Below are 16,729 nucleotides of genomic sequence, written 5' to 3' on the forward strand. Positions count from 1 at the left end.
CTCACTACCCCCTCCTGATTCAGGTCACCATCCAAACCCTCTGTATACTCCTTCACTCTTTCCCCAGGTCATTAGTCCCTCCCTGACCCTTCACCCCCTTCTGCATCCCTCCCCTAGGCCAGAATATTCTCCTGCTCCCATACCCCTTCCTGGACCCTGCACCACAAGTCTCTGCCCCACATCACAACACTCTCCTTCATCTATACTCTGTTCCAGACGCCATACTCCTACATCCCCCAGTTCCATACCTTAGGCTCACTTCTGCATCCAGCCTCTGTCCCAGACCCTGGATCCCCTCCATAGAAAAGTGTGGAACCACTTACCAAAATCTTGGAGTGGCACCTCCCATCAAAAATTATTGCCTACCCCGGATGTTGGGTGTAAATACAGGCATTTCCCGGGTTACGTACAAGATAGGGACTGTAGGTTTGTTCTTAAGTTGAATCTGTATGTAAGTCGGAACTGACGTCCAGATTCAGCCGCTGCTGAAACTGATCAGTTTCAACAGCGGCTGAATCTGGACACCAGTTCCGACTTACATACAGATTCAACTTAAGAACCCCAGGCGTCCCCAAGTCAGCTGCTGCTGAAACTGATCAGCAGCTGATTTCAGGAAGCCCGGGGCAGAGCAACTCTGCCTCGGGCTTCCTGTAGTCAGCCGCTGGTCAGTTTCAGCAGCGGCTGACTTGGGGACGCCTGGGGCAGAGCAGCTCGGGTGCTGCTGGGTTGGTCTAGTAGCGCAGCCGCTCCTCGGCGCTACTGGACCAACCCAGCAGCACCCCAGCTGCTCTGCCCCAGGCGTCCTGATTCAGCCGCTGCTGAAACTGATCAGCAGCGGCTGAATCAGGACTCCTGGGGCAGAGCAGCTGGGGTGCTGCCGGGTTGGTCCAGTAGCGCCAAGGAGCGGTGCTGCAGGACCAACCGGCAGCACCCCAGCTGCTCTACCACAGGCCCCGGGCTTTGCTCCACGTCTCCCTGGTCTGCTGGGGGAGGCACTAGCTGCGTCCCCTCCCCCCCCCCCCGCCGGCAGACCAGGGAGATGGAGATGCGGAGCAAAGCGGCGGAGGACCCGAGCCGGACCGCGGCGCTTCCAGATCAGCGCCGCGGTCCGGCCCGGGTCCTCCGCTACTTTGCTCCCCGTCTCCCTGGTAACGTAAGTCGGATCCGCGTAACTCGGGGACTGCCTGTATCTTCAATTCTGCATATCTTTTTAAGTGAGTCCAAATAGCTGGTGTTTAAAGCAGAGCACCAGATGTCAGAAAATCTCGGTTCTATTCCAGTCTTTGCTGCTGACTTGCTCTGTGACCACTCATTGTTTGTGTTTAAAAGTTTGTAATATCAGGTGGGGTGTTGTGAGAATTAAATACTTTGTTTATAAAACACGTGGTAATCCTAAAATGAAAGGTGTTGTGGAACTGAAATTTGGTTTTAAAATGAATAGACAGGAATCGCGCTATTATTTGTGTGTATTGCTTCAGATACTTTGCTAAAAATATACTTCATTCATTTTGTCTTGCAGCCTTCCTGGGTGACTCTGTCTGTTCAATGTGGAGCTCTTCTGCCGTATCCTTTCTGTTGAATTGTTCATGTTGTACCATACATATGAAAAATATATGAACATTATATATTCTGGTGGTCACATAGCTGGAATTGTGTACTTTAGGTGTCAGAGTGTAGATCTGCCCTCTCAGTAGCAGAATGTCTCTTTATATTGTGATGGTTGTATCTTTTGTGTAAAGGGTTCAGAATTTTTTTTCAATGAATGCTTTGAATTTGCAGTATATTGGCTTATGGAGCAGCCATTTCAAAGGACTCTAAACTAGTTATCCCTTTTTTTTTAATGCCCTCAGTTTGTGAAGTTATTTTGCTGTAACTTGTTTTTGTTTCAATGAGATATACACATCTCTGCAGTAACTTTTCTGAGTAGCTACCTCTGTGCATATCAGCCTAGCTCATTGGTTAACATACATGGTTACATGCAGAACCCAGAACCCATGCTTAGAACCCAGCTTCCCACGAGCACTGCCTTCTGCCTGGCTCCCCCTTGTAAACATGTAACCTCTGTACATTTCAGCAGTTATATGTTTACAAAAATAAACATATTTTAACATCCCCTAATTCAGTGGTCCCCAGTGTGGTGCCTGCGGGCGCCATGGCGCCCGCCGAGCCATTTCTGTGCGCCCGCAGAGTGATCGGGGCCAGCCCTACCCCCGGGCACATGGTGCATGGGCGGTGCCGGCTCCTGGGCGTGCAGCGTATGGGTGGCCCTGCCCCCGGGTGCATGGCTTATGCAAAAGGGGGGTTTTGCGCAAAAGGGTGCCGTCTACACAGCGCTTTTTTGCACAAAAACCTCTTGCGCAAAAGGGAAAGGAAGAAGAAATGCAAATGAGTGTGACATATGCAAATGAGTGTTCCATTTGCATTTGCTCTTCCGCATGAGGCCCATAGTGTAGACATAGCCCTAGAGTCCTTATGATATCTGAAAGTACCGGATCGGTATTAAAGGTATTAACGGCTACCCAGGTAACCAGTTAAAAATAAGTGACTGCTTATTGGTTAACTCTCTCGGTGAACTGCAACAATGCCCCTTATGCTCTTCATTTAAAACTTGGACCGGCTGCCTGGCTCAGTCCCAGCCCACTGGTCTCAGTTTTAAATGAAAAATATGCAGGGAAGCTGCATGCCGCCCCGCACTGCTATCTCTTCCTTTTCCGTGATTACCTGGAAATTTCTTTTCTTAGAGTAACGAGGTTCCCAAATCTGGCCCACCCTCCAGACAAACAGATCATATAGAATAAAGATGGCAATGGACAGCCAAAGGTTTGGGTTTTTTGTTGTTAGGTGCATTTTATCATGCTTTGTAGTAGGAGACACCCTTATGCTTTTTCCTGAAAATATAGGTAACACAACCTATCTAGGAAGGTAGATTTACACAAGAACAGCCATATTGGGTCAGTGGTTCATCTATCCCTGTATCCTGTCATCTTACAATAGCCAGTGCAAGGTGCTTCAGAAAGAATGGTTTTAAAGACAAGATACATGCCTGAAAAATAAGTTGATGGTTTCATGCCTTTTGCTTTTTGTGTGTGTGGTTTTTCTTTTGGTGGAATAAAATGTGCGGAATAAGCTGTCCATGAGGAGCAAGATCACAGTGCCATTTAGTTGAAGCAAAATGCAGGACAATGTAGCACTTTGTAGTGTTACATTGTCCTGCATTTTGCTTCAACTACCCCAGACTAACACGGCTACATTTCTATCACTAGTGCCATTTAGGGCCCCTACTGTAGTTAGAAATAGTCTGAATCAGTTTGACTTGAAACTTGAATTTTCACTGAAATTTGCAACTTGATGAAAAAAAGTCTGTCACTTTGAAGGACTAGCTTTTGTTTGTTTTTTGGTTTGGCTTTTTAAATGTTCAAATATATGAGAAGTGCCATACATAATATCATTAATTCTCTTCTAAAACCCTCCAAGAATATTCCATTCCAGTTTTATGTCCTTGACATCTGTTTCCCAGGGTGAATGGTTTCTCTCCAGAATCATGTGAGATCTTTTTTGGAGTCACTGCTTGTCTCTCTCAGGTGAGAATATAACCATTTTAAAGAAATACAGCTTAGAATAATTACAATACATTTGTATATTTTGGTGTTCTGTTTATTGTTTTCCTTATCTTCCTGCATGTACCATGCCTTTTCTTCTTTGGTTTACAAGAAATGAACCACTATTTGAGCAGCATTAGACTAAATACTTAATTGGATATCATATGTGGAGATCCACAGAATCATTCGACACTTAGGATAAAAGGAAAATGGCATTTAGATGGCATTCAGCAGTACAGAGATACTCTAGTATACAGAATGCAGTATGCAGAAATTATGTGCCTTTTACTTTTAATTTTTTTATGTCTTATTTTAGTGTTTTTGTTTAGCTTGCTATCCATGCATTAAGCAGGGAAAACTTTGCAAAATAACTGATCATCATGATTATACCTATTGTTTTGTTGGAGGTACCAGAGCTAAAATTTCAGACAGGGTAGGCTCCAGTCCTGGAAAAATATATCACTTGCTTAATCTTAATACTGTGAACATTTCTATTGCACCAGTTCACACACTGAGTTCATTTGTCTTTCCAGGCTGGTGCCTGTGGTTTTAAATTACTGCTGGTGCTGTAAGGAAAATGTTTATTTTCTGTTGCATATGAATGTACAGGTTTACTTGGCTTGTTTGACAGAATAGTACATAATGTGTTAGTCAACAAGATTTTTTTATTGTTTTCATGTGTTGTAAATGTGGTCTCCTGGTTTTTATTTTGTTTTACTTTTTGTTAGTGCCTTTGTCCCTAACAGATGTTAATAGGTTAAATGAATTTATCTTCATCCTTTAAAGTCTGAAGAATATTGGGATTTTTTTAAGGCTGCTGGTGTCTTGGTCATTATAATTACATGCAACACTTAGGAATTTGGTAGTCATTGGCATGGATAACCAAAAGATTTTTTATTATTATTCAGTAATGATATTCCCTAGCTTGGAGAATGTCAATGCGAGTAAAGTCCATAAAACAGTTATTTTTGTTAAAAGAAGGGGGGATTTTTTGAGTTGCAAGGTAGTGGTTAAAGCTAAATAAGTAGGTCATCTTATGTGAGTGAACAAGTCTTGATATTTGCATTTTAGTTCTATAGTTGTTACGTGATCGCTTCAGAAAATAATATCTTAATTTCAGGTTAGCATAAGTGAAGAACATCTGCTAAAGTTACTTTTTATTGTATGGGTTAAGGCATGGTCCTTCAGTGTTTCTTGTAAGTGTCATACTAGTTCTTTATTGAACAATGGTGGGAAGTAGAACATTAGTTAAATTTCTAAACAGTATTTTACAAGCTAGTAGGGGGCTGCACCCTCTGCTCACTGAACTCGCCTATCTCTCGCTGACGCTTTTGCTTCACTGAGAGAGCCTGTTGACGCTGATGACATGATAACGTCATGTTGCCTGGCAGGAACATTCTGTCGTCCAGCAGGATTTTTTTTTATAAATATAGAGAGATAATAATGCTCTTGAAACAAAATAAGTTTTGTTGCATAGCACTAAAAGGTTTATTTTTAATTTCTTATTAGATTTCATCTGAAGACCGAAGTGTGCTATGGGCTTTGGTTACTTTTTATGGAGGAGATTGCCAGCTGAGCCTCAATAATAAGTGTACTCATTTGATAGTGCCTGAGCCAAAGGGGGTAAGAGTTTATTACATGTACAGTCTTTCTTGATATAGTTCTCATTTGCTTCTGAATAATCTAACAATTTTCATCTTTCCTGAAGTTCTTTAAAACCTTATTTTGCTTACTGGATTTGAAAAGCAGAACTGATCATGTTAATGCATTGCAGCTAATTGTCTTACATATTTATTTTTCCTACAGCTTTGAGTTAGATTAATTCAAAAGGTCTCGCAGCTTCAATTTATGTATTTCTAATCTGATTGTAGCTACATAAAAACTTTAGACATCAAACAGTTATTTAACTGGCTTTATAGTTGCCTTCCTAATCACTCCTGTATACTAGTCAGTAGCACACTTGTGTTGTTATGTCATTTGTGAAGAAAAATTACAGTGCTAGAGTAGAAATACTTTAAAACCACATGTTGACTGTGATCTTCTTACTTGACTATCATTGAAAACATGATTTTCAGTGCCTTCCATTTTGTTGACATTTTAGGAGTGTATGAGGAGAATAAAAAAGGAAACCCTAAATAACAAAATTCCCAAAGGATTTTCTTTTTGGAGGAAGATGAAGGGTTATTTTGTCCCATTACTTACTGTACCATATTTTGATTAAAAATACTGAGCATTATATACAGGATTCAGAGCACTTCACAAACGCCAGTTAACCTTCAGATTAAGTAAAAGGTATTATTTTTATACAGTTGGGGAAACTGAATAACAGAGGCATGGGGATTTGCCAAAAATGGTACATGGGGACTAGGGATGTGAAAGTGTAATTGTGTACACAGTTACATGCAGGCTTCCAGTATGCACAGGTAGCCGCCAAGTCCTAGAGTACACCAGCTCCTGGGGAACTGCCAGCTCCCAACGCTGCTGCCTCTGTATCAGAGGCAGCAGCATCGAAGGGAAGGGAGCAGGCTGGAACTGGTGGACACGGGGTGCTGATTTAAAGGTTACATGCATTTTAATATCCCTAATGGTCAGGGCTCACCAAACCACGACAAGCCCCGCTCGCCAGCCGCGCAGTTCAGCACGCTGCGCATGCGCAGACCGCATTAATTGTCAAGCCCTGCTAATGGTGACAACACCAGTACATTCTCCTAGTATCCAATAAATAATGTTCTAGTTATGGAATTTCCAGTATAAATATTACCTTTTTGGGGGGAAAAAAAGTCGTCGTGTATTTGTTCTCAAACCATAATTAAATATTTTGTAAAAAATCAAAAAACACAAACCACAAAAAAGTTACTTTAGACATTTTTAGTTAGCAGTGGATGCAGGAAGATTTTCTTTGGCATTTGTTTTGTGCTTTGGTAACTTAAGTTGTGAGCCTTCAAGAAGTTCAGCGAATACTTGACATTATGGATGTGAATAGTCTAAAAATATTTGAAAAAAAGCGTGTGTATGAAGGCTTGCTGAACCGAGGTCTAAAATGTATACTTTAAATTTATGCAGAAGTTTGTCAGGTTTAGAAAATTCTGATTGAGAAATAAACTTGTTAGAAATGTTTGTAATGTACGTAGTGTTTGTATACAGTGCATTGATTGAATTTACTACCATCTTATCAAAAGTGTGATTATTTTTTTCCCAGCTATAAAATTAATCTGGGAGATCTTTGGGCCTCTTGTGAGGGAAGGAAAAAGTACTTCTATTGATTTTGGCAGGAATCTTATAATTTCTCCCCACCAGCCCCAAAATAAATAAAATTAAAATCTATTTATATATTTTGGAAATGTGTGTCTGTCTGAGAGTCCATTTGTTCAAGAACTATTCCTAAACGCTAAAAGTTTGGATCACCAAATTTGGCATGCAGCTTCCTCTTATCCTAACTTAAAGCAAAATCAGAGTTTGGTTGTGCCAGAAAAACGGGATATGCCTGGTATTCAGTTGTTTTCCATAACACAGAAAGGATGGGGGATGGTCGGAGGAGATCTATACTGCAGCGATCACTGGGACAGCGAGTTCAGGGTATAGCTATATTGCAGAGTGACCCCTCGAGGCAGCTTCACCAGCAAGACAGTGGCCAGCTGGGACTGGGGCTTGCCATCTGGCCGGCTATTGGACTGGGTAAGTGGCCTCCCTGCCCCAACCCCATCTGCGCGTCTCCCCCTCCCCCCTTGGCTCCAGCTGCGTCCCCCCCCGGCTCCAGCTGCATTTTTAGACTGGGGAAGGAGCCCCGCTGGTCACCAGCTGCGCTGCTGTGGACACCCCGTCCCCGATTACTCTTGGGGAGGAACAGTGCAGCCCCACTCCCTCCAGTAGATGCCACGGAGTGGGTGGAAACCACGGTCTGTCCCTGACCTCCCCTTGCCCCAGAGTCAGGAGGGCAGGAACTGCAGCCCAGCTCCGTCCGGTCCACCTCCTCCATGAGTAGAGGTCGGAGGTGGCTGGGCATGTTGATTGGCCAGAGGAGGTGCCAGCAGGGGAGAGGGGGAATGGGCAATGCACTTACATGCTTTTTAAAAATTCTGTATATATTTAATGCACCATTACCATTTTAATTAACACCCTTCCCATACCTCCCCCATATCTTTGTCTGTTATACTTTTCTCTATTTGTTGGTAAAGTGCTATGTACATTTAATGTGCTATTTACAGATACTATACTCTCTCATTGAATAGTGGAGAGGAAAAACATTTTCTCTAAAATATCTTCCTTTCACTATTTCAAATGACACCAAAATCAAATGATTGCAGAATAATAATCACAGAGAAGTGGAATTGTTGTTATTTTTCAGTCACCTGGTATGTGGCCACAGAACCATTAAGAAATTGTAAAGCTTTTCAAGCTGGGACTCTTTAACATCCCATACTCTTAATTGTCCTTCTCTTCCTCTCTGGATGACAGCCAAATTGATGGCAGATCTGTCCATCTTCCTGTGAAGAGTGTGCTTTTTTAAAAAAAAGCTATGGTATTTGTTAGTCGTGGGGTGTTACTTCTCTTTCTAGCTGGTTAGGTTAACTCCAGGCCCTCTGCCCTCAATTTATTAGTTCTGAGTACCTGAGTCACCATTTTTATCTGTGATGATAGACATGGGGGCACGTTCACAGTTGTTAAGACAAATCATCTTCTATGGTTGACACAAAGAAGAGCGATCCCTCTCCAACTCCGTCCAAGTTAGGAGAGTCCTTGCTCTCAGGTCCAAAGAATTTGGGTCCAAGTAAACTTCCTCCTCATGAGAACGTGGAATGAAGTAGCACAGGTCCCTCGTTTCTGGTAACAGTTCTGACATGCAAACTGAAGAACTGCTCGCTTCAACGTCCAGATCAAACCCTGTGCTGATAACGTCACATCTGCAGATGGATCTGTCCTCTGCTGTGACCAGAGAAGCATTGAATCCTGTGGCTCCAGCAAAAGATTCACTTCAGATCCAAGACCAATATCTCTCTGGAAGATGTGTTTGCTCTTCCCTGTCCTTGCTCCACTCTCATCTAAGGTCCATCTTTATTCAGAAACAAAGTTATTCCACAGAACAAAGTCTCAGAGGGGTAGCCATGTTAGTCTGTAACTGAAAAAACTTTAAAAAACAACAAATGGTCCTGCAACACCTTAGAAAGTGCAGCACCTTAGGGACTAACAAAAAATGTAGATGGTATCATGAGCTTTCGTGGGCACGCTTTAGTGATTCCATGTAATTTTGCTCCTTATATTTTTCTGATTCCATGTAATCTTGCTCCATATATTTTGGATATTGCCTTACCCAATTTCCCATAACTGGAGAGCTTTAACAGCAGACAGACAAATGGCTGCTAGAAATTATTCATTATGGTTGTCTGATTGAATTTTTCTTGATTCCTGCCCACAAACCTCTTTCCCAGTTCATTTTTGAGGCCTAATCTCACAAGGAAATTCTGTGTCAAGAAGTGGACTCCCTTCATCAGAGAGCTGTAGAATTCCAATTCAGTATCAGTATCAGTGGAAATCAATTCTAATCCCGTACTTGCGACGAGGAGTCCTGTGGCACCTTATAGACTAACTGAAGTGTAGGAGCATAAGCTTTCGTGGGCAAAGACCCACTTCGTCAGATGCATGTAGTGGAAATTTCCAGAGGCAGGAATAAATATGCAGGCCAGGATCAGGCTGGAGATGACCAGGTGGATCCAATCAAGGAGGATGAGGCCCACTTCTAGCAGCTGATCTGGAGGTGTGAATTCCAAGAGAGCAGAAGCTGCTTTTGTAGTTAGCAAGCCATTCACAGTCTTTGCTTTTGCAGATTCAGACTAACACGGCTACCCCTCTGATACTTGATTCCCGTACTTGTTAGTCCTCAAAAAGAAGAGGGGATTGAGTCTGACTCTTGATCCACACCATCTAAATATATTCACCTGAAAATTAAAATACTGCATGGTCACACTGATATCAGTCATTCCCTCTCAACATGAAAGACGTATAGTGTCACATAGACCAGTGGTCTCCAACCTTTTTAAGCATGAGATCACTTTTTGAATTTAAGTGCAATCCAAGATCTACCTCACACCAAAATACCCTGCCCTGCCTTCTTTGTGCCGTTTCTCTGAGGTCACACCCTCTGCTCACTCCATCGTCCCTCACTTTCACCAGGCTAGAGCAGAGGGTTGGGGTGCAGGCTTTGATCTTGGATTAAGGAATTTGGAGTGTGAGAGGGTCTCTGAGCTGAGCTTGCGGCAGGCTGTTGGGGTGCCGGAGGGGTTCTGGGAGAGTGTTTGGATGCAGGGGAGCTCGGGGCTAGGGCAGGGACTTGAGGTGCAGGAGGGGGTAGGGTTCATGAACGGGGTACGGTTTCAGGATGTGGGCACCAGCTGAACCCTTCTTACCTCAAGTGGCTCTTGGGTGGTGGTGCAATGGGGCTTAGGCAGGCTCACTCCTGCCCTGGCCCTCCACCACTCCCAAAAGCAGCCAGCAAACTCCATCCCAAGTCCTGTTGTGCCCCCTCTTGTCTCTGTGGAGATAGGGTACAAAGTTGGAGAGGAGGCATGTTGACATAAGCACCCTCCTCTCCCTTCCCTGCGCAGCAAGCAGGAGGCTCCTGAGGGGACTCTACTACAGCCTATCTACCTCCCAAGATGTCTGAAGAGAATTACTTTTATCTACAGACAACAAAAGCAATTAGAAAGGCACTTAGAGTTTTTGTTACCAGAGCACAGAGATTGAGTGTCAAGCAATATCTGTGCAGAGACTCTCTGATTGACTCTCTAGTTGCATAATCCTTTGTTATGTGATGAACTGGGAATTCTTTATAACATTCTGAATGAATACTTTGGGTGCTGCAGTTTCCCTCATATGCTCCACGTGAACTGGCAGATGGGAAGGATGTTTCCTTTTGACAGCGTCTCGGTAGGCATTGGTCACTTTGATGGCCTGGGCATCTAGTTCCTGGCAACTAATGGCCCTAGACAGCATCTCTGTAGGAAGCCAGCTGGTATCACCAGGTGTGGAATAAAAGAAGTAAGGTGGAAAACCAGATGATGAGATTTGTTCTGGGAGCCAAGATAAGGGCTGGGATGGAACCAGGGATGTGCCGAGACAAGAGGTGACATGTGGGTCATGTACAGTGACAGAGAGGGTTTTCTAGAATGGGTCAGGAGAGAGAGGGCCTCCAGACTCTGCACTCACCTGAATGGACTTTGCTGTAACTTGCTACTTTTTCTGTGTTTTTCTCTGCGTTCCAGATATTTACTGAACCCTTTTGTTTTTACAACATTGGCTAAGAGTCACTGAGCACTGAGGAAGCTGGGAGTACATTGTTCTCTTGGTGGGTGTGTAAGAGTCCCCAGGTATCCTATTTAGGTGGGCTCTCAAAGGGGAGCTCGCAGTGTGAGATAGTGCTAAAGGCTCTGAGGTTGATCCCAGGAGGGACTGACATCAAGGAGGCTTACCCTATTGAGACCGTGCCCTGAGCATTGTCACACAGAGGAGGGTCTTGAGAGAGATTGATACAAGGCTGTTTGAGAGCACCGAGCCTGTGCAGTTGTGAAGTTAAGCTGTGTCTGCACTAGCAAGATAGACCAGTACAGCTGTGCTGCTGGGAGACCGCTCATGTAGGTGTGCTGTGTTGACGAGAGAAATCTCTCCTGTAAACATCATAAAACCATCTAAATGAGCAGTGGTTTGTTAGAGGAAGAGAGTTTCCTGCCAGCATAGCTCTGTGCACACGATCACTTATGCCTGCACAACGTATGTTACTCAGGAATATTTTTTCACACCTCTTAGTGATATTAAAGTTTTGCCAACATACGTGGAAGTGTAGACATGGCCTTATCAACTAGCTGACATCTCTCCTTCAAATGGAGTCAGGTCCCATTCTACCAGAGCTCTGCTGCATCTCTGCAAAATGTACCTCTACTAGAGCTATGCAGGGCAGCTACATGGGGTGCCTTACACACCTCAACAAGACATTATACTTTGGTCCAGTCTTATACTCCAGATGCAGTTGTAGGGACAGTAGTGTTACTGTCAGCCATCAATTCGGCATCTTTGCATCCACCTCCTGTTTGAATACTGCTTGTTATGGTCCCTATTCCACATGTGGAAGGTTGACTAAAAGAAGAAATGGAGGTTACTTACTTGTTACTGGAAGTCCTTCAAGATATGTGGTCCGTATTCTGTCTGCCCTCTGACCCCTTGTTGTGGTGTATGCGCACCCATCTCTTGTGGGGGGAGGGAGGGTACATGGGGGCGTGGACAGCACCTAATCAGTTCTTGAATTGTTGTCAGTCTCTTTTACGGCGTATGAATACCAACCCTGTTATGCTTATAAGAAGCACATGGGATCTTTGTTAGGGGAAAAGGCAATACATTGCATTTATTGAGAATACAGTAGAGAAGCAGTTAGCATATGCTTTATAAAGACATACACACTCTCTCCCTCCCTCCCTCCCCATAGTTACCAGTCTGTAGTGGCTCAAGTCAGTCTTGCTGACTGACAGAGGAGTCACCGTTCTTCTGAGACTCCTCTGAGGCTTAAACAAAAGACAGAACTATGCAGCACTTTAAACACTAACAAGATGACCATCTTTGTTAGTCTTTAAAATGCTGCATAGTTCTGTCTTTTGTTTCAGCTAGACCAGACTAATATGGCTGCATCTCTATAACTATTCCACTGAGGCTTGGCTTGCAGGACTGAACCTGGAGTCCCATGGCAAGAGCTCTCCTTCTTATACATGAAAATTCCCATTGGAGTCTGTGGGTTTTGCTGTGTCCTGCTGCAATCATCCATCCTTAAGAGGTGTTAATCTGTGTTTTCCAGAGTTATCCTTTGATGGTGATTATCAGGCTTCCAATTGTTGTCTCTCACTCTTGGGGGTCTCTTGCCTATCTCCAGGGTTCTGTCAATGCTGCTAATTCAATTCAGCCTCAGACACAATGACTGTTTCCTGGTTATCTTCAAAGTTTCCACTTCTTCTTGATCACTGGGGTATTTGTGATGGCTGTCACGCTTACACACATGCTCCACTCACTCCATACATTTGTACAGTTTCAGACAAGAATAATAGTTATTAGAAGACATAACTTAGCTTGTAATGCAGACATGAGGTACAACTTAATTTGTAATGCTAACAGGGAGCAAGGCCTTACAGTAAACATTATCTAATCATGAGACACACACACACAGAGAAATAGAAGCATACAGAACTTATAAGCAAGACATTATACATGGAAATCATTATGCATCATACTTATACTCTTATAACCAGGGCTCGACAAATAGTGTAATCTACTCGCTCATGGAGAGAAGATTACACCCCGGAAGAGCCAGCGCAGAGCGATCTCTGCATGCACAGAGTGCAGAACCGCACGGCTGGTGAGCAGGGCTCACCGCCGCTCAGCGAGCCCTGCTTATAACCAATACTAAAATATACATTTTTGCTACAACCCTTGGTCCAGGGTAGTACATCCTAATGGCTAGAGTCAATGAGAAGTAGCCCTCTAACTCAGGACAGCCTGTTGTAGTAGCCAAAGTCAATGTGGGATGGCCCTTTAACTCAGGGAAGCACGGTTTGGTAGCCAGAGTCATAAGTTGGGGGGGAGAGTTGGGGCCAGTCACCCCGGTAGGGGGACCCGGCCCACTCTACTCCACCGGGTCCCGACCCAGGGCCTTGTTAGTGACAGAGCAGTCCACCACTCCCTCGGAGGGGAATCCGGCTGAAACATGCTGAGTTTACCGGCATGGGAGAAGCTGCTCTTGCACCTCCCTGGGTCACTTCCTGCTTGTGTTGGTGGGATGGGTGTCCCATGAAGTGGCTGGGTCTTCTAGTTCCCCGGCAACTTGCTTCTCCCTGGGGTTGCTCTGGGGCTGTGAGGCAGTGGTCTCCTGGGGCTCTGTCTCCCACTGTCTGGTGTAGCCCTGAAGCTCCAATTGAAGGTCCTTCTCCTTCAGTGGCCAGCCCAGACTAAGCTGCTCTTCTGCCTTTTATGCCGCCCCATCATTTGGAACATGCCCAGTGTGAGTGAAGGGGTGGGACGTCCTCCACCCACTGGGTTTTAACCCCACCTGGTTCAGTGCGGGGTATGCACACCCCGTCACACCCTTCTGTTGAGGATCAAAACTGTATTTGTGATAGAAGGAACTGGTAAGTGCAATTCTGCACCCCATCTTGGTTTAGAGCATCGGTAGAACAACGGAGAATGTGTTGAACAATGGGCACAGCTTACTAAACGTCTCCAAACTCAGGCACATGGTGTGCATGGGTACCCATGTGTGGAATATAGATGGAGACTAGAAATTTCTGGAGGCCTTCTCAGAGCCAGGCCAGTTCTTCTTGCCTGTAATTAGGTGTGTTCTTGGAAAGCTTTGGATGAATTGTCTGAAGATTTAGATCTTGTCTTTTGAAATCTAGAGTTCTCTCCCTTTTAATCTGTTTCTTCTGAGACTTCTAAACCAGAGATTATTGTTCAGTTCCATTGAAATCTCAGTTCTGGGGAGGAGCTCAAGGAATGTTGATTCTTCTAGCTGGTTTTGGGAAAGTCCTACTGGGCTCTGTACCATTGATCTCAGTGTGGTCAGCACCTCCTGGTCATTCTTAGGCAGGCTGTTGTACTTGTATGGTTTCTGCGTGCCGTGAAGTTCTGGCTTTAGGGACTTCTCTATGGGTTTCTATTGCTAAGGAAGTGTCAGTGAACTACTGGAGAATAAGCTCAGATCTTCATTCCTAGCCACATCTAAATCTAAATTGGGCTTTTGGCTACTGCTCACCTTCACAGATCTCTCATTCTGTACTTAAAGAACTCAAGTTCCTTATGGTTTCTTTGGGCAATATAATTCCTACCCTAAATTAATATACTGCTGAAAGCACCAGAAGAGAGTGTAATCTGTCATGTACTAGTAATCTGTAGCATTTCCATTTCCCTCCAGGACAGGCACAACAATAAATATTGAATAAAACCCTCCAAACTTTAATCAAATTGTGCTTTAATACATAATGCCTGAAACTCTGCCCTGTACTCTGCACAAACACACACAAAGTCATTTCTATGCCTATATGTTCCATGTAAAGATACCTTTTTCTTTGTCTCTATTTGATATGTTAACAGGTAGGGAACATGTAAATAAGGCTTACAAATATCACATGAGTTTGCTTTAGAGCAAGGGTTCGCAAACTTCATTGCACTGCGACCCCTTCTGACAACAAAAATCACTTCATGAACCAGGAGAGGGGATTGAAGCCTGAGTCCACCCACGCTCTGCCCAGTGTGTGTCGGAGCTGGGTTGGGAGAAGGCTTCATCCCCAGGTAAGGGGCCAGTAACTTCTACTCTGGTGCCTAGGATAGAAGTTCTTGGGCTTTGACGCCAGGTGGTAGGGTCAGGGTTCAGCCCTGGGCTCCAGCAAGTTAAAGCCACTGATGGCAATCCCATTTAAATGGGGTCATGACCAATGTTCTCTGTAATATTTTCTATCCTTTGGTGAGCTGATTTTTCTTTTGGGTGGGTTGAAATTTCTGATGTGCAACACCAGTATTGATGTACTGTGTGGATGTGCACCACCAATACAAACAAAACACACACAGATATATAAATTTATTGATTGATTTTTAAATGGTCCATATGTGTGGAACAAAATATATTAAAACAAGGGATGGTTAACAAGGAGGAATGCTTACAATATTTAATATGAAATCAAATTTAAAAAAATTAACACTGCCCTTGGAGTACATATATCCTCATACTTTCTAACAACTCAAGCTAGTAAACACACCAAAATGCATATTATCCACAAATAGCTCAGCTTTAAGATAGTAAACATATCTATGAGTGAACTAGAATTAGTATTTGCAAGGAGAGCATGACTAATACAATATTTATTGGCATTGGAAAGGAGAGTAAAAGGCATTCAGTGAGGCTTATACAGTTTATCTGGAGAATGTTTAGGATTCATGCTGTAAAAACAGATAAAAGTTCTCCTGGATTGAAACTTTCACCTAATGTGTGTCACCAACACAAAGAATAGAAGCCCCAGAAAAAATTAACACCTGGCTTCAGGGTTTGTAGACAGATGCGTGTTTCAAAGAGCTTGCAAATAAGGTCTCATCCTACAAAACAACTAGCATCACACCTAGTACTTGCTACTTCTGATGAGGGATGTTTAATTTCAGTTAATTAGCTAATTGAGCAGTCGATGGACCTTCCATCGACTACTTGATTAGTAGATAATGGAGAGGGGAGCGCTTGTTATCATGTCTGCTCCTCTTTCTTTTAAATGTAGTAAGAGTCCTGCAAGAGCTCTTACTGCATTTAAAAGGCAGAGGTGCAATAGGGAACCCAGGGCATACATGGACTTGCAAGCAGTCCACACTCACGCCAGGTCCCGACTGCTGCACCTCTACCTTTTTAAATGGCTTTTACTACATTTAAAAGACAGAGGCACAGTGGGCAACTGGCATGAGCAGTGACTGCTTCAGTCCCCACTCTCCCTGGGTTTCCCACTGCGCCTCTGCCTTTTAATTGCAGTAAATCTTGCAGGGCTCTTACTACATTTAAAAGACAAAGGCACAGCAGTCGGGACCTGGCATGAGCGGGAACTGCTTCATTCCCCACTTGTGCTGTTTCCCCTGCTGTGCCTCTGCCTCCCTTGCTCCCCCCTTACTGTGGAGACCGCGCTGGGAGGAACCAGCTTTTAAGCTGGCTCCCTCCAACTCCTGCTTCCCCTCCCCCCGCTGCCTCTGATACAGCGGCAGTAAGTGAGGGGGAAGCTAGTTGACTAGTTGCTTACATCCCTACTTCTGACTCGCAAGAACCAGAACTCTACTACATAGCAAAGATCTAGCCTTAATGCAATACAATGTACCATATATTAATTAGTAACACAACATTTTAAAAAATCATTAAGATCAAAGTTTTAGCTATCTGCAACACTCCAAAAAAATTCTGTTAAAAGAATCTTTTTCTTTCTTACCATAAGCCATTAACCCCTATGTAAACTTTGTTTGAAATGTAATCATGCAAATGTCCTGGCGCGCACACACCCCATGCAGCCTGCTACCCGCTCTCTCACCCCCCCCCCCCCCCCCCGACAGAGCGGACTGCAGGAAGTGAGTCAGGACACCCC

The 16,729-nt window shown here is 44.0% G+C and overlaps 1 protein-coding gene across 2 annotated transcripts in view; it reads left to right on the plus strand.

Annotated features, from left to right (window-relative positions):
* The window catches only part of PAXIP1 (PAX interacting protein 1), a 101,683-nt gene that overhangs the window by 9,306 nt on the left and 75,648 nt on the right, over nt 1-16,729 (plus strand). For both annotated transcript variants that reach the window (XM_089776784.1, XM_075922770.2), the window contains exons 3-5: nt 1,520-1,563; nt 3,518-3,581; nt 5,109-5,222. In XM_089776784.1, coding sequence (XP_089632910.1) covers nt 1,520-1,563; nt 3,518-3,581; nt 5,109-5,222 — 222 coding nt within the window. The remainder of the gene's footprint in view (nt 1-1,519; nt 1,564-3,517; nt 3,582-5,108; nt 5,223-16,729) is intronic.

Source organism: Pelodiscus sinensis, chromosome 2 (genome assembly GCF_052426305.1).
Source record: "Pelodiscus sinensis isolate ZL-2025 chromosome 2, ASM5242630v1, whole genome shotgun sequence".
NCBI lineage: Eukaryota > Metazoa > Chordata > Testudines > Trionychidae > Pelodiscus > Pelodiscus sinensis.